Source organism: Eriocheir sinensis, chromosome 14 (assembly GCF_024679095.1).
Source record: "Eriocheir sinensis breed Jianghai 21 chromosome 14, ASM2467909v1, whole genome shotgun sequence".
In the NCBI taxonomy this organism is placed as follows: domain Eukaryota; kingdom Metazoa; phylum Arthropoda; class Malacostraca; order Decapoda; family Varunidae; genus Eriocheir; species Eriocheir sinensis.
In genome coordinates this window covers 2,254,977-2,282,079 of record NC_066522.1, presented here as the reverse complement: position 1 = coordinate 2,282,079, position 27,103 = coordinate 2,254,977, and the positions used below count along the sequence as shown (strand labels likewise).

The window sequence follows — 27,103 nt, the reverse complement described above, 5'->3', positions numbered from 1 at the left end:
AAGAATATTGTAGAAAAGTGCAAGGAACAACCTAAACTGTTTTATAGATTCATAAATGGTAAGATCAAACTAAGGGAAACAATAGAAAGATTGAGTGACGGGAATGTGATAATCGAAGATCCTAAAGACATGACTTGAGCTACTAAACAAAAAGTTCCAGCAAGTTTTTACAAAAGAATCAAAATTCAACAGACCACAAGAAAACAAGATAAATGTTCATATGGAAGAAGTCATAGTAAATAAAGAGGAGATATATAAAATGATGGGGGAGCTGAAAGAGAGGAAAGCCGTAGGACCAGATGGAGTCTCAGGTTATATATTGAAAGAATGCAAAAATGAGCTGGTTGAACCGGTATGTGATATCATCAAATGCTCAATAAGAACTGGTGAAGTGCCAAAGGAGTGGTGGAGGGCCGAAGTGGTCCCCATATACAAAAGTGGAAAGAAGGAAGAACCCCTGAACTACAGACCTGTATCATTGACCAGTGTAGTATGTAAAATATGTGAGAAAGTGATAAAGAAACAATGGACGAAATTTCTAGAAGAGCATAATATAATCACAAGTAAACAATATGGCTTCAGAAAAGGGTGCTCATGTGTAACAAACTTACTGAGCTTTTACTCAAGAGTGACAGACAAAATACAGGAAAGGGACGGATGGGTTGATTGTGTTTACTTGGACCTGAAGAAGGCGTTTGACAAAGTTCCATACTGTTATGGAAGCTGAAAAATAAAGGAGGATTGAAAGGGAAAATGAAGAACTGGATGGAAAGCTACCTAAGGGGAACAGAGATGAGACCAGTGGTAAAGGACATAAAATCGGAATGGAGAATTATAGAGAGTGGAGTGCCTCGGGGATCGGTATTGGCACCAATACTTTTCCTAGTATGTAAATGATATGCCAGAGGGAGTAAACAGTTATATGAGCCTGTTTGCAGACGATGCAAAACTGCTAAAACATATAAGACACAGTAAAGACTGTGAAATTCTGCAAGATGACCTGAACAAGATTTGGAAATGGAGTATTGAATGGGAGATGGAATTCCATGTGAAGAAATGTCATTTTATGGAATTGGGAAAGAGTGAAGGGAGACCAAAATGGACATATAAAATGGGAAATGGAGAAATATTAAAGAAAGTTCAAGAAGAGAGAGATCTGGGAGTGACAATACAAAATAATCAACAGCCTGAGAGTCATGTTAATTGGATATTCGGTGATACGTATAATATGGTGAGATATAGAATTAGCATTCCACTACGTGGATAAGGATATGATGATATGATTAGGCCAAAATTGGAATATGTGGAGGCGGTGTGGTCTCCACATAAGAAGAAACAAATAAAAAAACTTGAAAGAATACAAAGGATGGCAACAAAAATGGTTCCAGAGGTGGAGGAATTGACATATGAAGAAAGATTAAAGGAGATGGACCCACCAACACTAGAACAAAAAAGAGAAAGGGGAGACCTAATACAAATTTATAAATTATTGAGCAAAATGGAAGAAGTAGATAATGACGAGTTATTACTAAAAGAAGGAATAAACACCAGGAACACAAGAGGACACAGTAAAAAATTGAGGAAAGGAAGATGCTTGAGAGATATAAAGAAATATAGAGGTTTGGAACAGACTAAGTGAGGATGTAGTATCAGTGAAGAGTGTGCAAAGCTTTAAGGAAAAGTTGGACAAATACAGATACGGATACAGGACCACACGAGTATCAGCCCAGGCCCTGTAAAACTACAACTAGGTGAATACAACTAGGTAAATGCGCACACACACACACACATTGTCCACCCAGACAGCTGCAGAAAAGGAAAAATCAATTACGCAAAACCAATCATATAGGATTTTTTTTTTTTTTTTCTTTTTTCGTGACTATAATTTTTTTAAGCTAAAATATGAGATGCTGTTTTCCTCTCAACACAGTATTGATGTTATGCATATCCTCAACTCATTGCTCGCAGTGTGAGAAAAAGAGGAAGCAAAAAAACTATATACATAAGGTTTCACTAAGCTGCTAACTCAAGCACAGAATATCTTGTGCGCCATAATACCACTTCCAGTCAGTTCTGGGTGCAATGACTGTCATTTCCATTCCTTTCTCATCATTTAAGACTGTTTTTGCCAAGAAAAAAACATTAAAAATGTGGCCGGCACTTGCGAAATCACAAGGTGTCATATTTGCCGACGCTTTACGGGTTAGTAAAGGTCTTTTTCAGGCACCAATTAGGTATTATTGGGGAGATTCTACTGTATGTAGAAGATTTGATACTTAGTTCACCTTAAACTCAAAATTGATCTCCATATAACTCAAACTTGTTTTCTGTATTCCAGGAGTATTTTCAGAGGCCAATATTAACCCTATCAGAAAGTATCCAGGGTAGCCAGAAGTCAACTGTACAAATGCCCGGCATCAACTGTGTGGCTCATGGCAGCACTGCACCACTCTCCATAACACTGCTGGATGCTCTCACTGTCCATGTGAAGATGAGTCTGGTGCACAACATAGCACAGGTAGGCTCTACTCCCAACCAAACCAGAGACTCATGAATGTTACATTAAAGATATACACTCGACCCTCAATTTCTCAGAGTAATAGGGGGGAACAACTCAGGAACCACAAAAGTCCGGGAATTGAAAATTGCCACAGTCCTGGGAAACAGCATTCACAGATGTTTATAGTGCTTGGTCTGGCAGTTGCCAATATTCAGTACCTGCTTTGGACTTTTACCAGAGTTTGTTCAGCACGTTTGATCCCTAAAGGTCGGATGACAGGTTTTTCCGGCTGCCAGGTTAACCCCTTCAGCACGAGGACGCGTATATTGCATCCTTACGTGCCCCGTACTATATCCGAGGATGCGCATACTGCGTCCTGGCTCGCTTTAGCTAATATACAAGTTATTTTATCTATATATATATATATATGCTTACATCTCAAAATTATCCATTAGTTTATGTTTCTTTATGTGCACCATTTAATTCTGCATGTTTTCATAAATATTACATGATGATTATGTTGAGTTTATGGCTGAAAAGTTGTTATATTCAATAGCAACATTTGAAATTTGGCGCACACGGCGATCACGGATACGGCGCGGGGTGCTGTTTTGGCCCGGCCATAGTGCGTTTCTTTATGTGCACCATTTAATTCTGCATGTTTTCATATATATAATACATGATGATTATGTTGAGTTTATGGTTGAAACCTTGTTATATTCAGTAGCAACATTTGAAATTTGGTGTGCACGACGATCCCGAATACGGCGCGGGGTGCTGTTTTGGCCCGGCTGTAGTGAAGGGGTTAAGGTCGTGTGACGGGTTTTTACGGTCTGCCTTTTTCCATCATAATTTTGAAATTTGCGTAGGGATTTATGAGTCAGCATGACTTAGGCTGCCACACAACTCCTCCATATCAATCTGTGTTTCTGTGACTAACAATGGCAGAAGGAGAGTTTTTTGTATCTTCATCTTATGATTCCTTGCCCAATTGCCCACAGCCAGCGCCCTTGACTCCTCATAAACCTTCTCTTGCTCCCAAAAGAACTCTCAGTGTGAGCACAATTGGGAGAGCTGAAAGTGACTTTTTCATCTTCAAAAGGGGTGTTAGTGGTGAAAACAGTGACATCAACATTGTTGAACTCCAACCCCATGTCTTAACAGGAAGGCTGAGTCCAGTTATAGTTCAACCTCACTTTGGTGGCCATCCTGTTGATCAATCTTATTATGGTGATGGTGGAAGTGATTCTGAGTCCCCTGGGGATGCATCCTGCCACCCGTCAGGGTTATCTAGTTAAGAATATAAAGTTAGTTGATGGGGCTTTGTAGCTGGGTTAAGTCAGTGGAGGGGGAGGGCTGTAGCTACACTGCACCAACCACAATCTACGCAGCACTGGGAACACAGGCTTGCTGTGAGCTAAAAGTTACTGCAAGTCATCACGTCACCACGGAAACATCACATGACGTAGAGGCTTCAGGTTTGTGGCAGATTAAAGAGAAAGGATGGATAAAGCGAATGCTCATAAATTTAAAGCTACTGGTTTAGGGAGAGCCGTGAAATTGATAATGGAAAGTGAGTAATTTTCGTGAAAGTGTGAGAACATTGCTGTATGGGGAGAACTGATTTCATGTTACACCCCCGCCCTTTAGGGGTTAAGCAGCACATCAAGGAAATTAACTAAAATAAATTATCTGAAGACTTGCATTATGTGTCAACAAGGGATGTTCTGTTGGCAGCGGTCGCAAAGTGTCCACCCTTTTGTTTTTCGATTTCAGGTGCTTAACCCCATCAACATGAGGACACGTATACTGCGTCCTTCCATGCCCTGTACCATATCCGAGGACGCACATATGCTGCGTCCCGGTGCGCTTTAGCCAATATATGAGTTATTTTATCAATGTATATGCTTACATCTCAAAATTATCAATTAATTTATGCTTCTTTATGTGCACCATTTAATTCTGCATGTTTTCATATATAATACATAATGATTATGTTGAGTTTATGGCTGAAAACTTGTTACATTCAACAGCGACATTTGAAATTTGGCGCGCGCGGCAATCCTGGATATGGCGCAGGGCGCTGTTTTGGCCCGGTCGTAGTGAGTTTCTTTACGTGCCCCATTTAATTCTGCGTGTTTTCATATATAATACATGATGATTATGTTGAGTTTATGGCTGAAAACTTGTTATATTCAATAGCGACATTTGAAATTTGGCATGCGTGACAATCTCGGATACGGCGCGGGGCGCTGTTGTTGCCTGGCTGTAGTGAAGGGGCTAACCTCCTCGCGCCGGCGGCGCTGAAAGCGTGGCACACGGCTATCCGTGATTTCCGTGCGTGCCAATTTTTAAGCGCCACAACTGATTATACCTACCGTATTTGACGGCTTAAAGACGCACTTTTTTTTCCAGAAAAAAAAGACCCAGAAAATCACCCTGCATCTTATAAGGTGAAGGTTCAGTTTTTATTTACTGGCTAGTGAAGTTTTAGTGGTACATTGGCACTTAAATTAAAACGGATGTTTGTTCGTTAACTCCTCAAAGCAGTAGCCTCGAGTCTCTAAGAAGGACCAGTTCTGGCAGGTCCCAGTAAATATCAAGCATTTTAAATGTAAAATATTGGGATTTAGTAAGGATCAGAATACATATGAAACTTTAAAAATGACCTGTTAGTGGTGAGGGCAACGAATGTCAGGCAAAAAATCTTCACCAGAAACTCATAGTTTAAACCCGTTTATTTTTATTTTTTTTCAAATGACAGCCCAAGATGGGGGTGCATGTTATAAACTGGTGCGTCTTATAAGGCATCAAATATGGTATATTTAAGTCATAAAACTAAACATAATCATCATGTATTATATAGTAACATATGAGGAATGAAATGGTGCACAAGGACAAACATAGATTCACAAATAATTTTGATACATGTACATACAATATACGTAAACATAAACAGAACTAAAATACAGTACCATGTTGATCATGTATTCACTGAATTTTACTCCCTTATTTTAGTACTGATGAGTCGATAGGCTTGTGGGGAAAAATGTAGGTGAGAGGAGAAATTAGAGTGTGGAGAAATAAAGCACTTCACACAAGCATAGAGATGAATGAGGCATGGCGGGACAGGGGGACAGGCTATTATCTCACACCTGCTTGACTAGAACATATTTCTCACACCAATGTTTCATAAGTTGTTTGCTTGTGTGTGTGTGTGAGAGAGAGAGAGAGAGAGAGAGAGAGAGAGAGAGAGAGAGAGAGAGAGAGAGAGAGAGAGAGAGAATCAATGGCACATGTGGGAGTCATGTTGCTTCCAAACTGAAGGAATTATTTATTGTATTTCATGGTGAGCTTTGAATCCATAATGTGATGAAAACATGGTGAGGAGGAATGCTTTAAGCACCTCAAGGTCAGAGGGGTGTGTGTGTGTGTGTGTGTGTGTGTGTGTGTGTGTGTGTGAGAGAGAGAGAGAGAGAGAGAGAGAGAGAGAGAGAGAGAGAGAGAGAAAATAGTTGGCCATAAAATGAACAGGCTTCAGGTATTTTCTGCGGTTTGTCATCCACAACCTCAAGGGCAATATACGGAGTCTTTAGGTACAGCCAGAACAGAATACAGGATCACTCAGCAACAACTAAAACAAAATGTTATTATGACGCCAACATAGGCGTCATCGTATATTCCATTGGCGCTTCATGACGCCGACGTAGGGGTCACCGTATAGAAAGGGTTAAGCATATCATACCAATAGTCATACTAATAAATGGGGATTTCTATAAAAATCAGGTAAAAATATAAAGCTGGTAATAAAAATTTGATAATAACTACAACCAGCTGCTCAGCTGACAACTGTAAACAAACATAAGAATGTATGTCAGAAGTAGAAGCTTTTTAAAACAGTTGTAAACAAGTTGTTGAAGACAGTAACTTAAAGAGAGAGTGAAGTATTAATACACCAATAGCAAGTAAGATCAAAGGAATTGAACAACTGAAAAAAAATATAAAGCTTAGTGTGTTCAGCAGGGGGGCAGTAATTAAACAAAACAGACGGCATACTAGTTATGAGTGTGGCCACTGTCACTTCTTCTGCATCTTCTTACTCTCTATGAATGTTTCATTCAATTAAACGGCGTCACTCTAAACACTTGACGGCGCCACATCGGGCTGGGGCCGATCATCAGGATTTACCAAGAAAGGCTACTGGTGCCATAGGCCATAGGATAGTGGATGAGTTTGACAGGGTGTGTAAAAGGAGAAAGCTGAGAGTGATATGCTGGAAAGAGTAAGGTTATGGTATTTGAAAGGGTGAGAGAGCAGGTCATTAATTTTGCAAAGCCATACAGAGTTAGAGCAGAGAGCACAACAAGGTGTAGGATAAGGCTGGGGGAAGAGAGAATGAGGAGGTGACTGACTTTAAATATTTAGGGACAGTTTTATGTAAGCATGGAAGTATGAAAGGTGAGGTGAGGGAAAGAGCAGTGAAGGGCAGACAGGTAGTAGGTGCATTGGAGAGAGTTATGGAAGAGCATAGAGGTAAATAGAGGAATAAGGAACAGTATTATCCTGCCAACTCTGTCATATGCATCAGAGATGTGTACATGAAATGCAGAACAGCAATCGAGAATACATGCAGTGGAAATGAGTCATGTAAGAGGTGCATGTGGTGTTTCAGGATGAGATGGGGAAAGTAATAAAAGTGTGTATGAGAGGTTTGGTATGGGTGTGACAGCGAAAGGAGTGGATTTTGGAGTGGTTGAGTGGGTGAAACGGGGTGCGCTGAGATGATTTTGACACATGATGAGAATGTGGGAGAATGAATTTGCGAAGAGAATGTATGAGGGAAGGATTGAGGGAGGGGGTGTCAGGGGAAGACTACCTGTGAAGTGGATCAATGAGGTGAGTGAGTATTGGAGCGAGAGAGTTGGAAGTCGCAGGATCGAGTGTTCTTAGAGGGAGTACGAGAACAGGGAGAAATGGAGACACTTCTGCTGCGGCCACCCCCTGGAGATAAGTTCCCATGAGGGAGCAGTGCATCAGAGATATAGATAGATAGAATCTGCTCTTTCATCTGTATGTATTATTGGTTTGTGGTGTTTGGGCTGACTTGCAGCATCCCCTTCTGTAATGATAGTTGTTTTGGGGCTAGGTTTGGTCTATTCATGGATCTCCCTATTTAGAAAAGGTCAACTCTATCCAGCAACACATAATTTAGTAAATTATGATTATATTTTTAATTGTCTTCTGTGTTGAAACATTAATGCTACTAATTAAATATTGTTTTGTTTTTTCATTTGAACTTTGTCAAGCACCGCCAAATGTAAACAACCCCTGGCCATTTGTGCACCCAAGATTAACTCCAGCAGATGACAACGATATGCACATACAGTGGAACCTCGGTTTTCGTGATTAATCCGTTCAAAAAAGTCTGCCGAAAACCATATGTACGAAAACTGAAGCAATATTTCCCATAAGAAATAATGTAAATATAATCAATATGTTCCAGACACCCAAAAATATTAACAAAAAATACTTTTTATAGAGAATAATTATAGTTTTACTACATACTGAAAACAATGAGAAATAAATATAAATGATTAATGAAATGGATAAATGAACATTTAATTCGCGGGGTGATGGTCACTCAATGAGAAACAAAGGCAGACTGACGGCCGCCGTATGCTTGTCCACCAATGTTTTCCTTCCTAACTGTGATGCCAGATCGAAACCTTCCATGAAACACTTATATGGTAACACTGCGATCTAGAGCTCTCGGTTAACGTTATTAATTTAAGTACAAGCTACATATTTTTGTCAGTGTGTTAACTGGGCTACATGAGGTCACATTCATTGACTTCAATGCTGTCTGTAGTCACAAGGCCCTCTTTTTGTACGCAATAACAAGAACAATAGCGGCCCAAGAATAGCTTTTTGCATCCTGTATGTAAGTGTTTGTGGCTAAAATCCTAAATAATAGGCTAAAACATGTGGAATATACTACAGTGGGTTGGCATCTTAAAGCTCGCCTGTGAACATGTAAGCATCCTCTGTCCTTTATACGCAAGAAATCTGAGTAACTTCCCTATATAAACCTTCCTGCCCAGCACAGGAGATGATTATCGATGTAGTACTTACCTCATGTACGAAATATGGATGAAAAGTAGAGTCCACAGTTCAGCTGACGACATTATTGGAACACGGTGTTGCTGCTTCCTCTATGTAAAAAGCATATTGCTTGAGCAATTGAATATTTCGCAGTTCTTCTACTTTCACTTACAAATAAAAAAAATGTACTTATTATTCTGATACAGGTAACTCTCGATTTACATGAGTATTGTGTCCTTGAAGAGGTCACGTAAATCAAAAACAATGTAAATCAAACAAGAGGTAGGATTCTATCGAAAAATAAATATTTGCTTCATTCAGTGGAGAGAGAGAGAGAGAGAGAGAGAGAGAGAGAGAGAGAGAGAGTGTATCCATATCACCGAGATATCCACTCAGGCACTCAGTCTCAGCCTCACTCGTGTATGGAAGAAATGAGGGACAACATGAGCGACTGGCTAGTATTGGTACCGGTACCGAGCAGTCTGGTACCGGTCCCGTACCGTATAGCTGGTACCGTTAGTACCGGTACTGGTACCGGTACCTGCCCACCCCTATAATGTTGAGTAGCGTGGCAGCGTGGGTACTGTATTGTTGTTCAAGTGGCGCGCGGGAAGAACTGAGCTCAGCTGTGTGGCCGCGGCGCTGTGTGAGTCCAATTGCATGAGACATCTGGTGGCCACTCCATAAAATATTGTGTATAAGTGGGAAAAATGGGTAAATTAAACATTTATTTGGGTTTTGGACCCCGCGTTATTTTAAAAACGCGTAAACCAAGCTCCCGTAAATCGAGAGTTACCTGTAACATAATTCTCGCTCATACGCTTCACTTTATAGAACATATTTTACGCTGTTAATAAACGTGACACCATGCAGAATAACATCACAATGTTGATTCGGTTGAACACCAAAGTCTTATAAACGTGTTTGTATCTGTAATTTTTTCCTCGTATTCGGGTCAAGGTGGACTGAAATTCACATATTTTGCACCAATGAGAATATACTAGCACTTCATCATGCATAAATGATAACATAAATCCTAATTATGTCCCAAGGGAAAGGTTCAGTAGAGGTCTGGAGGTACCTTAGAAATGCTGTTTTCCTTCGAGGATGATGTTGGGAGACGAGCATATGGCTGTGAGTCACGAACGCATGGGATGCTTTGTGTGGGCGCTCGATTCCAGGAAAATGAGTGGCAAAGTCACGCGGGCAGGCGGATGAGTTTGGTACTGACCATTTTCAATTGTACGAAAACCGAGTGGATATACGAAAATTGGAACAAAATTTTGGCAAAAAAAGTCGTTGAAAAACGAATCATACAAAAACTAGGTCATACGAAGACAGAGGTTTGACTGTATATTGATGAAATGTCTCTCAGTTCATTTTAAGGAAAACAAATGTGTGATGTAAAAAGTATGAAATTGCAGTGATAATGATATTTGCATTACAAATGATTTTTGTTTCTCAGAGTTTTCTTTTAAGTCTCTAGCCTGAAACTAGAATATTCCTCTTCTGTTGACATACACCCATTTTATGAAGTTCACTTTTACTTTTCAGCACATACAAAAACAAGCCCAGCACAAATCGGCCATAGCTCTGGCACCTGCACTCATTGAAACTTATGCCAGGCTCTTGGTTTATACAGAAATTGAGAGTATTGGCATTAAAACCTTCATCAGTAAGTAAATGCAAAAGTTACATATGATTATAATCTTGAATTGCAAATTTCTAATGGATTGTTCTCTTTTATTTTTCTTAATGTCAGGAAAGTGGTGGCATGTAACAGTCTGGGTGTCTAAGAGTTTGAAAAAAAGTTGAATTTGGAATGAAGATACAGGTGATGAAAATGTGAATAGGGAATGTATCACAATAGAATGTAACGTAAGTGATAGGATAGTTGTTTTTAATGGAGAGCACATTAAGAAAGTAAGGAGTGAGATTAATGAATATAAAAGAATTTGGGTTTGATTGACAGAAAGAAATACTCAAATGGATACATAATCTTGTTTATATCAACCCCCAACCCCCTCTTCATTTTCCAATATTTTCTCCCATCTGTATAGGCCAAAAGTGTTCATTGTTTTGAATATGAAGATGTCAAGTCATTTAATATAGTTTTCCATAAAAATATTCAGCTGCACAAGTGAAAAATAATGTAAGAGAGGCTCAGCATCTGGAAACAACACAATAATAGAATGTGATGTAAGGAAGGCAAGGCCAACATGGTCAGAAATGAAGGCTGGTGACTTATGCTTTTATGGTGTTTGCAATCACTTTCCAACAGACAACTTACTGCCAGTGGTGTACAAGAGCCATGTGTGGAGCATCCTTCATGCCTTGTTGGAGATGTTCATCCATCGCATCCACCACTCCCCTCCTCAGTACCGTATTCAGTTGCTGTCCACCATCCACCACATGACAGCTGTTCCCCTTAACACCATGACCCAGATGACACAGTTGCATCTCTGGTATGTGGTTTCATAACTTTTTGTATAAAAATTATTTATCGAATTCTGAAAATGAAAAAAATCTTCATATTAAAGAGATAATTTTAGTTTTAAGAGTGAAAAATATAAAGAATTTTTTAATGTATTTTTACTCTAATATTTCTGGGGATTTTCCTACTCCCTTGCAGCATGGAGAGTGTTGCACTTCGCTTGATCACAGGTTTGGGAAATTCTGAAGTCATGCCCAGCCTTACTCGGTACACATTTTGCTCTGACACAAAACCCAACCTCATCAGTACTGACTCAGAAGAACTTAATAGAGTGTTGGTTTTGACAATGGCCCGGGCCATACATGTCACAGGTGAGAGACTAAGCATCTGTTTTATGGTATCTCATATTTACCATTTTTACTATAGTCTGCATTTCATGCAGACAGGGTGGGAATCATCAAAGTTAGAGAGTGTGAAATAGGCCTGTGAAGTGTGTCACATTGCACATTCACACACTTAACAGTACACCAATTCACACACCTTCAGTGTGAGGCAGATAAGTGTTATTAACCCCTTCATTACCGCGCGACCCGCCCCAAGCGCTCCCACTCACCATTTGTCAAACCGAATTCCCGTAAGTTCATGTGTGTGCATGAGGGGTTATATAATTGATCATAACAAAGCTATTTTTCATATTGTATTACTTTATTGATCCCCATCAACAGTTGTAGGCAAATAAACACGTTCATATCGGCAGGGGTAACATTATGCCACTTCAGACCCGTGAATTTGTGATATTTTTTTATTTTTTTTTTATGGATTTTCCCTGAAGTACTTCTGGGCTTGCTCATTAGTCCACAAACAGAGAGAGTCGATGACATCATTGGTAATGAAAAGCTGAAAACAGTCCATAGAACTCATAGGTTTCTCCTTGTGGCATAGATATACTTCAGGATGTACATCAGGAAAGTCCAGGTGAAGTGTAAGGTAGTGGAGTTGACCTTTGGTCAGCAAACGAATCTGACAAGATAGTGAAGGCAGGCCGCATGTCACCCGGCAACAATGGCGAGGCTTCTAGGCTAGAATCTGAGTTGGTCATCTCGCTCTCACCACTCGTACTATATGTATCACTGTCATCTTCTGGGATATAGTCATCGTCTGACTCACTCACTGATATGTCTGACTGAGTTTCATTCTCATCAAACTCTTCCAATTCGCTAGCAAGCTGTGAATCTGACAAAGCCATTATGATAACAAAAATACATTGTGACGCCACGCGACCTCACACACGTAGACTGAGGGGAGCCCAGTGGCCTTGAGGCAGTTGTGGGTGGCGTGCATTGTGCTAAGATGCCTAATGAAACTATTGTTTTCTACTTATTTTTATCATGTATGCCTATATATATATATATATATATATATATATATATATATATATATATATATATATATATATATATATATATATATATATATATATATATATATATATATATGCTCAAAACATTAGGAATAATCAAATCATATCCAAAATACCCAGTTGACTTCAATCATGGCTTGAGATAAACTTTTACATGACCGGGGCATGGCCATTTAAAAAGAAATGACTTCAGAGTCAAGGCTGTCAGTTCTCACAACAACATGTATCTCAAATAATGCTCAAACCAACCCTTTGTAACTTTCAATAATAATCAGGTTTACCCCCGTAAACCTAACAATTTGTGGTTCCTCGCCTAAAGTTTTTTAAGGTATACTTGAGTAAACCTTATCGGTTTCGGTAATGAAGGGGTTAAGATGATTTATAAGGGTGCGTTACTGATTTGTTTGCCCTGCCATATAATGCTTTTTCCATCCCAGCTTTGCTAGGATTTGTCCTGCATTCCATGTTTATACTCTTGCATACATAAATGATTATCATTTTTAGTCGTCTTGCTCAATGTGCCAGGCTAGGCATACGGAAGGATTTTAAATGAGAGTATGATGAAAATAACCAGTGTAAGGGGGGTTAAAAAAGGGGTCATGTGCTGGTCCTTTATATATTTACATATTGTATTTATACACCATTCATACCAATACTTACAGTATTTGTATATTTAAATATGGTATTATGATACAGGCTGTGACAGTTCTGGGGACTCAGCACGGTGGTGTGTGGACTTCCTGAAAACTGTGATGGCTCAAACACCTCACACTTGGGCTAATCACACCCTTCAGTGTTTTCCACCAGTCATAGCTGAGTTTTATCACCAGTGTGCTGCTCCCAGGGAGAATATGCACACACTGAAGGTGAGTGAGAAGAGTAACATTGTCATTTAACCTAAGCATTGTTCTCTATGACCTCTCTGTATATGTGATCACAACAAAAAAGTGCACCATCTCTTTGCTGAGGTTTTACAGAAGAGAAAAATGCAAAATTTGCTAGGGAACTGGTGTAAATGACTACCATTCACATGAAGAGGTAGGGGAAAACTATCAGAGATAGGTGTGGAGGTGAGATGGAATGAAAGCAAGTGGAATTGAATTTATTTGATGATAGTGAAGAGGAGTTGTAGAATCCAGAAGCCACTTGCAAGGTTTTGGACCCTTCTTTTGTTGTATTAAATCAACTCTTTTATCACTCATTAATTACTCCATAAATGATCTCACCGTCTCGTATCCCTGGTAGCGTGATCCGGCTTAAGTTGTTATTGGAGACTGGTGTTCGGGGATAAACAAGGGAAAAAGAAAATATACATTTATTTAAAATTAAATGAAAGTAATTGCCTTACGCAATATTCTATGCTCAGACGATCATAACACTGGCATACTCAGCAATGGATGCAACATATAACAAACGACATGTCTTAAACACAATACTACAATATGTGCTCAGTTGTTGCCAATAATAATAACACTCGTCATTCCACAAGCAGTGGTTTGTATCTCTCTGCTTACATCACAATCATTATGTACTCTCTTCACAAAATCCTAATAACACATTCCTATAGTATAATCTACTACAAGTCACGGAAACACCAAATTATACCACACCCAGTGGTTTTACCTTTGCTTTACATCGCAAACAAATAATCACAATCCTGTCCCACTCACAATCCTACTTCACATCTCCTACATTATAATCTCCAGGACAATACAGTCGGTTTCCCTTAGATTCTCGAATTTCTACTCACAATTAAGATCACAACAGCCATTCTCGGCTGAGTGAGTAGCAGGTCTGCTTGAGGCGAGAACCAAGCTCGGTCTACCCATACCACTGATTTCTAGGCCACATTTTTCTTTGCTTGAGGCGGACTTACATCCTTGACACGCCCTTAATTTTCTACATAACCAATGGCCAATACTTCCTGTCACACCCATCTGCTCGCTCAGTATGTTGTATTGTTTTACTTCTCCTGCTATTCGTGAGTCAGTCTTAAGACACTCCCACAGTGATTTTTCTGTTAAATTATTGGCTCATAACATGTCGCCACGACTGACGTCACGGGTCAGAGTCTTTTTCAATGGTTGTTCACACTTTCTGACCACGCCCACTGGGTATCTGTTTTCTGTATCTGAGTCTGGGTATCTGTTTTCCTTTACCCTCGTTGTTTCCCCTCTTTTGTACTTGAGATGTTTACACTGTTATATATGTCACCCTTCTTGTTAGTGTTTGTCCTGTCAGATGTTTACACAGTTGTATATCTCTCATTCCTCTCTGGGTATCTGTTTTCCTTTATCCTCGTTGTTTCCCTCCTTGTTAGTGTTTGTCCTATGAGATGTTTACACAGTTGTATATCTGTCACCCTACTTGTTAGTGTTTGTCCTGTCAGATGTTTACTCAGTACTGTTATAGCTATTCCTCTTGTTTGTTCGTTTTCTGGTTCCTGACAAAGGAAATAAAGGAAAATGCACCAGGTATTAAAGTCATATAGGAAGAATAGGGGGTACAGGCTATCTATCCATCTATTGATAAATATCACTGATGTTCCATTACCCCATTCTAGTGGTCTCCTGATACTATTTCCCCTATTCCCACAACCTTGCTCTCATACACTCTCATAACATCTTCATCAATTCGTATCATGTGTTTCAACCATCTCAGAGTATCACTATGTCCATTCAGCTACTCCAGAATCTACTCCCTTTGCTGTCATACCCATACGAAAACTCATGCACATCCTCATTTCTTTCTCCATCACATCTTATACCCTTCTGTGCTTTGCCCTCATATGCACTCCTTTCTTTTCTTTAAGATTTTATCTAAAGCACCCACCTGTTTGTTCTTCACTTTTATTTCCCTTATCTCCTCTTTCGAATACAGTGAACCCTCTATATAACGGACTAATTGGGGGGTAACTTACTCCGTTAATGCCGAAAGTCCGTTATAAGCAGCAGAAGTAAAAAAAAACAAAATAATACCATCGAACATAATAAACGTAGGTATATAGTTATTTTATTGTGTATGTTGTCTGCACTTTGTCTGTATAGGTGGCGTACACAACTCGTCACATTCAAGCTCTGGCCGAGCTCCGCCGGAGGGCCAACAAAACAAACTGCGCTTCTTCTTCTTTTGACCTGTTCCACGTTGGTGCCGTAAGACAGACACAGCCTAACTAACCCCATAAAACACTCCAGAAGAATCCATCTCCACCTTCGCCTCCGCGCCGCCGACACGTGTTGTTCTGTTGTCCTTTCGGCGATCAAAAAAGTAACCCCGTTGCGATGGTGAACAGTTACTCTCATGCACACTACCTATTTCCGCACAGCACACTTGGCGATGGACTGCGAGAAACTGAGGCCACCATATTGACAGTAGGCCCTGCGAGGGGGTGGGGTGCATTGTTTACGAGGATGGTTAAAATTCTACAAATGCGCCATTCTCGCACTGGCAGACAAAACTTTTTATTTTTATATATATATATATATATATATATATATATATATATATATATATATATATATATATATATATATATATATATATATATATATATATATATATATATATATATATTTTTTTAGTGGTGTGTTATGAAATAATGTGATAATTGTTTCTATCACAAATCATTAAATCACTGACTTTTCAATGCCTGTTTCACCTACCGCTGCAGCTGCAAAATAGCTCGCACAATGAGGTTCAACTTGCTTACTGTTTATTATTTTCACTCACCGCTCACACTCGGAAGTGGACACACTAAAACAAAAACAGGTAAATTAAAGTTTTTCCAGCAGTGTATTCCCCCAGTACGCATGTGTGGTGAACGGCAGTGCAACTTATTTCAGCAAGGAGGTATTTCTCTCAACACCAGCCATGTCCCATTCCACGCCTTGTATTTCCACCACCCCAAACTGCGTGCCGAATAAATTTAAACTAGCCAAACCTAACTTAACCTAACCTACCTACTGGGGGGGGGGCCTTCAACCCCCATAAGCTGTGTCAATACCAACACTCACAAACACTTGCTGTTTTCCATTACGTATACATCTTGGATTGATGCATAACATTTTTTTGTGGTGTGAATATGTTCTTCATTTAAATGGAAACCACAAGGAGGAAAATATTTCATCAGGAGTTCTAAAAAAGACTACAGTAACCCAAGGATGGGAAAGCAAATAAAGGGGGGAGGAGCAGGTGGCTAGCAGATGATATTGTAGTTACTGGGCTCGGTTGGTTCAAAAAATATTCACGGTCGGTCCCTGTGGATTTCTGACCGTCTGATCTTGTCCGTTATATCCGAAATCTGTTATAAGTGGGTCCGTTATATCGAGGGTTTACTGTAGAACTATCCCTAAGCTTGTAGATTTAGTTACTTTCTGCATCTTCTCTTTGTTCAGCCATATTTTACTCTGTTGTACTTTCCACCCAAACTTTGTATTGCTCTGCAAAGTTGATGGATGCTCTTTCATACACCATTACCTTACTCCTGCCTACATTAAATTTTTCTTTCAGCTTTTTCTCATACATACTGTCAAAAGCACCATAAACCCTCTGCAGCATCCTTTTGTTTTCTGGCAACAACTTTATCATCTACATATAGACATGTTAGCTCTCATTTTCAGTCTTGCACTGAAATCTCTTATTCTTGCTCTCATTTCTCTTGTACAACCATCCATGTGTATTTGAAAAGCCATGGTGACTTCACACACCCCTGTCTCTCTCTCACACACACACACACACACACACACACACCAAAGCTTACTCAGCTCCCCATTCATTCCCAGAGGTACTCTCATTCATGTAGAAAGACAATTCCTTCAAGGAGACACCCTCTAATGTCATATATTCCCAGAACATCCCATAGATCCTTCCTGTCAATCCTGTATTAATCTTCTCAAGATGCAACAAATAACTTCCTACGCTTCTCTTCCTACTTTTCATTTACTATCTTTAGTTCAAAGGTCTGATTCACACATCCCTTCCCTTTCCTAAATTCCCCCCTTTTCATGACATATTCCTATCAACAGTTTTCATCAGCCTCTCTTTTCAAACTTCCACACACCTTTCCATTATCTAGAATAAGCTCCCTCTCTGAGGAAGCTTATTTTAGATAATGAGAAAGTCTTTGTGGAATGGAAGTAGACAATGCAAAATAGGTTGGTATGGAGGAAGTTTGTGTGGCTCAACAAATGATTTATGAGATCTTGTTTTCCTAAAATTAGGAGACTTTCATGAATCTTAATTCAGTGTCTGAGTGTGTTGTAAGTCATTGCCATTATAGAGGTGTGTGCCACACTACACTAATGTCTGCTGATTCCCAGGAACTTATCAGTAATTTAGATTGGTCTGATAGTGATAATAACCATTAATGAATTTTATCTATTTTCTCTTCAGAAAGCAGTTGAGGAGGAGTATCGAAAGTGGAAATCAATGAGTAATGAAAATGACATCATAGCTCACTTCTCCCTTCAGCACAACACTTCTCCATTGTTCCTGTGTCTTCTTTTCAAGATGGTGCTGGACACAGACAGAGTTCCTAACATCGCTTACAAGTATGATCTTTTAAATTGCATATTAATTTTCTAAGGTTGCTGTGAAAGGGGATCTCCATTGTCTTGCAAACTGCTCCACAACTTTTTGACACAGGACAGACATGTTGAAGTTGGATTTTTCATTGTCTGTTTGGCTAAGAATCAGTTTTAAGACTGAGTGTGCCATCTGCTTTTTATAATATAATTATATTAGTGAAAAAATTTGCCTCTAACTTTTGTAGCTACCCTGACTAATAACTATATTACTATATAACTATGTACAGTAAACTCTTGATATAACGGACTAATTGGGGGGAAACTTAGTCTGTTAATGCTGAAAGTCCGTTATAAGCAGCAGAAATTAAAAAAAAAACGTATAATAATACCGACGAACCTAATAAACGTAAGTATATAGTTTTTTCATTATGTATGTTGTCTGCACGTTGTCTTTATAGCTGCACAGCACACTTGGCGATAGACTGCGAGGCACTGAGGCTGCCAGGTTGGCAATGGGGCCCAACTGGGGGTCTGTATTGTTACGTGTATTGATAAAATTTTACAAGTGCGCCAATCTGACACTGGCAGACTAAACTGGGGATTTTTTGGTAGTTTTTGGTGTGTAATGAAATAATCTGCTAACTGTTTCTGTCACAAACCATTAACTCGTACAGCCCCGCTGTACCGACACCGCGGTGCCGACACTGCATTTGTACCGAGAGCCCACTGTCGGCTATAGCCGACACCAACTTCTCCCTTTACTTACGCAGTTTGTATGGTAGCCAAGGGTTTCCAAATTGGACACATGGTAGCTCTCTCTGTCTCTTTGAGAGAGAGAGAGAGCGTCGCCTGACTTCCACCACACCCAGCCACCCAGCCACAGCCATAGTGAACTCAGCACACCCAAGTGCAATTCTAAATGAGCGAAAAAGAACGTTAACTAGGCTATATCAAAAACATTTTGTGTTTCTTACATATTATACCAAGATAATAATGATTGACAGTAAGATCGAGAGACACGCAACAATAAAAGTGAATGCATGGTACAAATTTACACACAGAAATAGTATATATTTAGTTATTACTATAAATTTTACACAGTTGTGCATGTACGTCGTCAAAGAGACAATCATACTGCTTACAAATATCATTAAAGCAAGAATAATACAGCGTCAGAGTGGCGCGCAAGATGAAGGAGGTTGGCGGCTGGGCTGGAGAACGCACTGTAGTGCACTCCATAACCATGCCCCATAGAGGCAAAAATTAGCTGATATGAGTGTTATTATACCTTTTCCCCTTAGTTTTAGATCATTTCCAACTGATTTATGCAATAAAAAAAATCAATAGGGGCTTGGAATTGAGGTGAAAAAAGCTCAAAATAGCGTGGGGCTGTACGGGGTAAATGATTGACTTTTTAATGCCTGTTGTACACCCGCCGCTGCAGCCGCAAAATTGCTCAGAGGGAGAGGTTCAACTTGCTTACTGTTTCTATATTTCAACACTGCTCACAAAGATCACAAGTGGACAAACTAAAACAAAACCAGGCAAATTAATGTTTTTCCTGCTGTGTATTCCCCCATGGGTGGTGCACAGCAGAGCGAATTTTTTCTGTGAAGAGGTATTTCTCGCAACACAGGTCTGTGTAGCGGACCACCCCTGCTGCTGCCCTGTTCCGTCTTGCGCTGCGTAATTCCGCCGTATTTCCGCTGCCCCACACCGAGTGCCGAATAAATTTAAACTAACCAAACCTAATTCAACTTAACCTAATCTACCTAACAGGGGAGCTTCGATCCCCTTAATCCCTTCAACACGAGGACGCGTATACTGCATCCTTGCGTGCCCCATACCATATCTGAGGATGCATATACTGTTGAGCCTCACCAACTCGGACCCTGGCAACTTGGACTTTGAGCTAAGTCGGACTCTGACCGACCCAGGGACTAAAGTCCGAGTTGTGGTTACGCCCGGCAGTACAATAAACCCTCTGGTGTCTGGGTTTATAGAGCCACGGTGGCACCCGGATGTGGGAAAAACCCAGATATGGTGTAGGTTAAGTCTACGGACCCAAAAAAACAACTTTCGAGCATGGCCTACCATAAAGGCAACGACAGAGTACTGCATAGGTGCTTCTATCCATACTCATAATATGGTATGCTCCATGGCTTTGTAGCAGTCAGTCTGCACCAGAAAGTGAAATGCGCGTGATTGACGTGCTCCGGTTGCAGTGTCGTCATGGTTAGCACTCGCGGGCAATCTCTCCCTGGCATATCACAGTCCTGCTGCACCTTGGGGGATCTATTACTTGGGATTCGGCAATTAGGCGCGACAGCCTCAGCCGCTAACCCATTGCTGGGGTGCCTAGCCCCATGTTCACAGGCAGCAGCTAATGTTCCCCTGCCTGGCCAATCACAGCAGTGGGGCCTGGACCCAACCCAGAAAAGCCCAGGTATTTGTGGCAGCATAACCACCCAAGTCTGCACCATCGTGTTTACCATGTAGGCTTCCTAGCAGACCCAGCACTGCCACAAGAAACTTTTTATGGGTCCAGTTTTACAAAACTGAAAGGCCGAGGCTCTGTGCTTTTCTTAGGTGCGTGCCTGCGGCTTTATTGCTGCGTAGCTGCGTTAGCAACCTCGTGGCTACGAGCACCGTGGGCTTTACCACCCGGGTCAACCAGTAGGCATACCAGAGCGATACCTGAAGCGGTCCGGGCCAGCAACGGACATCAAGTGCTCAAAGCAGACTTCTATGTATACGGACGTCCGGGCAGGCACCCCAGGGCGCTACCCTTTTAACCCTTAGATTACGGTGATCGTATATATAAGTGCACTACCACACGCCCCACCCGTACGGGGATCATATATATAATCATCACACTCTACGCTCCCTACGTTTCAAATAAACCGCCAGTTCTTGACTCAGAAGAATGGTGGAGGCATCTGGCATCCGTACACACTCTCCTTTGTCTCAGCGCACGCCCTACCAAAGGCCGCAGATCATTTTCCACTTTTGTTCGGAATACATCTGGCATGTCTTGTGACGCGTCAAGCAGTTCCTCTGCTCCAGGCGGAAGTAGAGCGCAGGCGAATCAAAGTGACAGTGACTCTGATGACTGCTATGGTAGTGACATTGACAGAGGAGGGAGGGGCAAGTAGGTAGAGAGAGAGAGAGAGAGAGAGAGAGAGAGAGAGAGAGAGAGAGAGAGAGAGAGAGAGAGAGAGAGAGAGAGAGAGACTGGGGTGCTTCCACGCGACGCGTCACAGCCACGAGAAAATGCTCAATATTTTTGGCTGTCATAACTTTTCTTATTATTAGGAGAGAAGTTTTGTTACACCACCATATATACTAGATGAATATACAATTATTGCAGACACCATTTCCAGCTCTTAACCCGTGGGCTTCGGCTATGGGAAAGCCGAGAAGTGGCCGAGAAACAGCAAAATTACACTGCATTTTGAGACTAAGAAAAGAGCATGGAATGTACATCAGAGTACTCGTCTCAAAACCATAAAGCTGTTAAAAATGTCTACTTTTACTCAAACTCCATTTTTTTTGGTTGGTGTTTGTTACAAAATAAACAGTCTTGTGACACATGGCAACTAGCCGAGAGTCGCTTGTTGTCTACTTTAGAGAATTTGACAAGTGATTACTGTGTGGATAGCTAATTCATTCTGCCATGACCTTACAGCACCACCTGTGACAAAAATCCCATATCAACATCACTCACCCACCACTATGACCCAGGACATGTATGGTGGGTTGCTCTATGCCACCACCACCTACAATTAGCTCGATTTAAGGGTTTTATGGTGAGCCCTTTTTAGGGTCCACCGTACCACAGCCACGACTCGTGAAAGCCCAGAAAAGGGTCCGCCGACGTTCTTGGGTTAAATGTCAAAATTTTCCCCGTGCACAGTATCCAGAGAAATATATCCACACCTGTACTCCAAGGGTTAAGCCCAGCAATGAGCCCGAAGGCCCACAGACACCAGGCAAGTACGCCAGGCTGCCCCACTCTGAGTGTGAGTGCCTGAGTGGGGAGGATAACCAAGGAGTCAATGACAACCTGGCGCATCCGCTTGCACGGTGATCTGTGGCTGTTTAGTTGCACTGTGTTTCCCTTGCGAGCCAAGGGGGACGGGTACCCCCTGCACAGTGCATCCAGCGGGACCACGGGCAGGCCAGCCACAAGAAGTAACCACGATTTGCAGCCAGCCCGCCCGCACCTCCAGGTTGGGCTGGCCCACGGGACTGCCAAACCCCTGTGGGCTCCTTTACTCGCCTTACCGTAAGCATGGTAGAGTCCTTCTTTCACATGTCGGACCAAGGGTGGTATACTTATCCGCATTTCTTATTCCGCCCTCACTCCCGCAGGAGTGCTAATGGACCCGCACGCCTTCTCCACAGGGACGGAGCCCTACTCACCTTGTCCAGTCTGGATTTAGGCAGTCATCAAGGCATAAAGGGGGGTTGTTTTGGTCAAAATATAGCATTTTGCAAAACTGGGTTAAAAACGTTCTTATACCATCTAGAAATAATCCCCGAGCAATGTTTTCATCGTAGTGCAAATTTTAAATGTCTGGCGCGGGTTTATATTGACCGAGTTAAAGGTTAAATTTTGTCTTTTTTAATCGCAGAAACTCTAAAATCAATCATATTTACGTGAAAAGTGCAGGGAATGTTGATTGTACAAGTAGCTAGGGACCTATGATTAGATATTGTTGATAGGGTAAAGGAGATTGGAGTATTAAGAGGAAAGAGTGACAAAAAACACGATTTTATTCGATGTTCGACGAACATAATAAAAGAAATACCATTATGCCTTTCTATATGGGAAACTTTCAGAATATTTTCCATAGGGCTTTAGGCATACCTAAAGACTATTCACAGCCAAAAAATGAAAGTGATTGGCTATGTATTAATGGTACTGTGTAATTTTAAATGTCGCTACTCGTATACGCACATATATACATATAAGTATACATATAAGTATACATACATTGTTCTGGCTCGTACAAAATGTAGGCAACATAGATGCCTACTTAGTTTCATCGCAGTACCCGATAGTTTAGTTAGATGACCTCAGGTGTCCTGTACCTTAAGCTAGGGTTCGCACTGTGTGTTTCATTTAAACAGTCCTTTGATGCTCTCACCATTTAAACCTGCACTGCCTTGACTTTCATCACTTCGATATGGTCTGCAGCCCTTGGCAAGAACGTTTATGTGCCAATTGTACTGCGGAGCACAGCTTTCCTGCGAACCTTTGCACCAGAACGTCAATATCATTGCTACGTGGGTGCGGTACGCCGCCTGGACAAAGCTTAGAGGCATCGTGCGGGCAATTTGAACGACTTTTGGTGGCTCGTGAGATTTTTTTATTTATCTATTTATTTATTTTTTTAAATCAAATATTTTTGAAAACTCCCGGAAACGGGTGAGGTCGGGTACGGTGCACCCGGATAACTGAGGGTTTACTGTATATATATATATATATATATATATATATATATATATATATATATATATATATATATATATATATATATACACAGTAGAGCCCCACTTAGTGCGAGAACAATTAGCGCGAACCGCAATTAGCGCGAGCCACCAAGAAAAAAATTAATTAGCGCGAAAGCCTCAGTTAGCGCAAGCAGCCGCCACGACTGAATTTTGAAAATTGCGCCAAGCCGCCATGATGCATGGTGGCCTGGGTGGCCTGCCTCACACCACAACACAGCCCCCCGCCACCACTTCCCACACGCTCCCAGTCTCTCATGCTCCCTAACGTCGTCCTGCCCCCCCTGGCTCCCCTCGGAGGCTGCCCGCCTCACCTGCCGTCGCCTCCGTCGCCATCCTTGGGGCATCGCTACAGGCATGAGCTTCGCCGCGTCGGCCCTGCAGGGCGTCACTATTACCTGCCGCGGCGGGGCAGATGAGACAAGGCGTCACCATTGATTGAGTGGCCACCGTCACCGTAACACGCTCGATAATAACGAGTGTGATGTCTGCCTGGCCAGGCACGACGCCCACACACGCCCACACCCTGCCCGCCGAACCTTTGCTGGGGCCAAACTCGTCACACCCACTTGCTGCCGCCGCCGACACCTTGGGCCGCAAGAGTCACCATCACGGCTCGATAACTGATGACTGCGTATTTTGAGTAATTATCAAACCCAAAAGTCAGACCCACGTGTGCACCAAATAACGTTTTTCATATTGGTTACTTTATTCAATTAGCACGAATTCAGTTAGCGTGACCGCGTTCATCCACCTAATTCTCGCACTAAATGGGGCTCTACTGTATGTATGTATGTATATATATATATATATATATATATATATATATATATATATATATATATATATATATATATATATATATGAGCTGCAAAAATAGTTAGAAAGAAACATTTTTTCTCAAAAGTCAATAAAAAATTCAGTTGAGAAATTGGGAAAAGTTCAGAATGGAGGAGAATCTCTAGGCTCTAGAGTATTTTCTGCATCATCTCTCATTCCTCAGATGATGATGTTTCCCTATTTTACTTATACTTTGAAGCTTCACATGATTTATGCTGGTTTTTTACTTAGAATTCTTGTAGTACTTTCTAACTAGATATATAATAGTTGTGTTTTCTCTGAGGTCAACTTTCCAAGTATGATAATTTCATCCCATGTGTTAGGACTAAAAAAATCAAAGAGCCCTTTTAGCCCTCCCCTTATTAGCACATGTTTGCCACACAGGGTCCTGGAGCGTGTGGGTCCTCGCCAGCTTGCAGCACATGTTCGAACACTGTGTGACTTCTTGGTACTGGAATTTTCTAACAGTGCTGGAGGTCAGCATGTTACCAAGTATGTAGAGACCATGAACTCCATCATATGGGTGTACAACATTGTCCCCATCGATCGCCTCATGCTCTGTTTGGTAAGTGTTTCTTAGACCATTTCATCATCAGCATCCATTTATTAGTCCACTGCATGACAAAAGCTTTTCCCTGGATTCTCCACCTCTCTCTTTGTCAGTATACTCCAAATCTCCAATCTTCTCTGGCAAATGTTCTAAATAATCTATCCACTAGGTTCTCTCTTGGCCCAGACTACTACTGTTTATGAGGTGCCACTTGAACTTTAGTTGTCCATCTGTGGTCAGGTCTACGTACGATATGACCCTCCCAAGTCCAATTCTTGATTTTAAATGACATTAAAAGATATTCAACCTTAATCTGATCCCTAATTCATGATGCTCATTTGCATTTTTCTCTTTTTCTTTTTGCACTTTTTGCCCTTTTAGATATTTATGTAGCTTTCTTTTGAGCTTTTTTGTAAGGCATCATTCTGAACTGCATGTCAGGCCTGGCATGCTACATTGATTTTTTCTCCAGGAAGAGACAGATTACTTTTGCAAAGGAGAGCAATCACATTGGAAGATCCTTCAGAATTGTGGGGTTTTCTGAAATGCTGAGTTCTTTGCAACCAACCACAGACTTGTTGCAACACTGAGGATATGCATCAGGTTCAAGAAAGTCATAAGATGCAACCCTCTGGAGTGCCATTATGAGAAATTAAGGGATTAAGTGTATGCCCAGGAGTATGCAGTGACGGTATCAAATTGGTTTGATGTGCTTGATACTCTGGGGGACAAAGGTGAGTTATGGGATACCTTCAAACATGAAACTCAAAGCTGCTGAGGAGTACATCGGAGAGCGTCCAAGGTCTAGGAGTGGAGATACCTCAAGGGAGACACTGGAGAATATAGAGGAGAGTCGTGTTGCCAGGATGGCTGTGGACTCAGTCCGATACTGAACTTTGTCACGAAGGACTAGAACCCTTATGATGGGGGATAAGGAGAGGTATGTCTGAGTCAAGGGTTGTCTCAGTGCAAATGACCTTGGACCTGCCTTCCGAGCTCTGAAGAAGCTCTGCTCCAAATTCACATCTCAGATGAATACTGTTGATGGGTTGATAACAACAAATACAAATGGATACCAGGGTCGTTGGGCCCAGCACTTTGGGCAGCTGTGTATGGTAGAGCCCCAAGCAGACAGCTTCCTCTCGCTGGTTTGCAGATGGCAGCTGCAAATCCACCAATAGATGAAATACTACCCTCTCTTGCAGAGGTGAGAGGCTGTGAGGAAGTTGAAGGGTGGAAAGGCAGCTAGGATCTGTAAGATCAGCATGGAGGTGGCGAAAGCTGGGGGCAAAGACATGATCCATGAGTTCCAAGCAGTTATGTCTGCTGTGTGACAGTCTGGTGCTATTCCTCCTGACTGGAAAAGGGGATTTGGTTGTCCCTATCTGGAAAGGGAAAGGGGACCGACAGGACCACAACAATTACCGTGGTAATTACACTGCTCTGTGTGCCAGGCAGAGTAAGCACTCAGCTACTTCTGATGTGAATTTAAGAACATAAGAACATAAGAACGCAGGAGTCTGCAAGAGGCCGGTAGGCCTGTACGAGGCAGCTCCTTTGACCCTAAGCTCCCGTGTATCTAACCCCACCTAATATCGCTGTCCATGAATTTATCTAGTCTATTTTTGAATGTGACAATTGTATTGGCACTCACCACATGACTGCTAAGCCTATTCCACTCATCCACCACCCTGTTAGTAAACCAATTTTTGCCTATGTCCCTGTTGAATCTGAATTTATCCAGTTTAAACCCGTTACTTCGTGTCCTACCCGGTTCTCTTACCAACAAAACCTTATGAATGTCTCCCTTATTAAAGCCCTTCATCCATTTATAAACCTCGATCATGTCTCCACGCACCCTTCGCCTTTCTAGAGAATGCAAGTTTAACTGTTTGAGTCTTTCCTCGTATGGCAAGTTTCTCAACCCCTGAATCATCTTAGTCATCCTCCTCTGCACCGATTCTAACATTTTGATATCCATTCTATAGTAGGGTGACCAGAACTGAACCGCATAGTCAAGATGAGGTCTAACTAATGCTAAATATAGTTTGAGGAAGACTTGGGCTTCTGTTGCTTACGCTCCTTGAAATAAATCCCAGTACCCTATTAGCTCGATTTCTAGCTTGAATGCATTGTGCCCTTGGACGGAGATCAGAGTTCACTAAGACCCTAAATCCCTCTCTTTTCCAGACCTACTTATGAGAGTGTCATTTAA

The 27,103-nt window shown here is 41.3% G+C and overlaps 1 protein-coding gene across 4 annotated transcripts in view; it reads left to right on the top strand.

Moving 5' to 3' along the window:
* The window catches only part of LOC126998331 (mediator of RNA polymerase II transcription subunit 23-like), a 96,949-nt gene that overhangs the window by 31,365 nt on the left and 38,481 nt on the right, over positions 1–27,103 (top strand). For all 4 annotated transcript variants that reach the window (XM_050859824.1, XM_050859826.1, XM_050859823.1 and 1 more), the window contains exons 13-19: positions 2,339–2,518; positions 10,157–10,277; positions 10,884–11,067; positions 11,235–11,407; positions 13,153–13,322; positions 17,848–18,005; positions 24,723–24,903. In XM_050859824.1, coding sequence (XP_050715781.1) covers positions 2,339–2,518; positions 10,157–10,277; positions 10,884–11,067; positions 11,235–11,407; positions 13,153–13,322; positions 17,848–18,005; positions 24,723–24,903 — 1,167 coding nt within the window. The remainder of the gene's footprint in view (positions 1–2,338; positions 2,519–10,156; positions 10,278–10,883; positions 11,068–11,234; positions 11,408–13,152; positions 13,323–17,847; positions 18,006–24,722; positions 24,904–27,103) is intronic.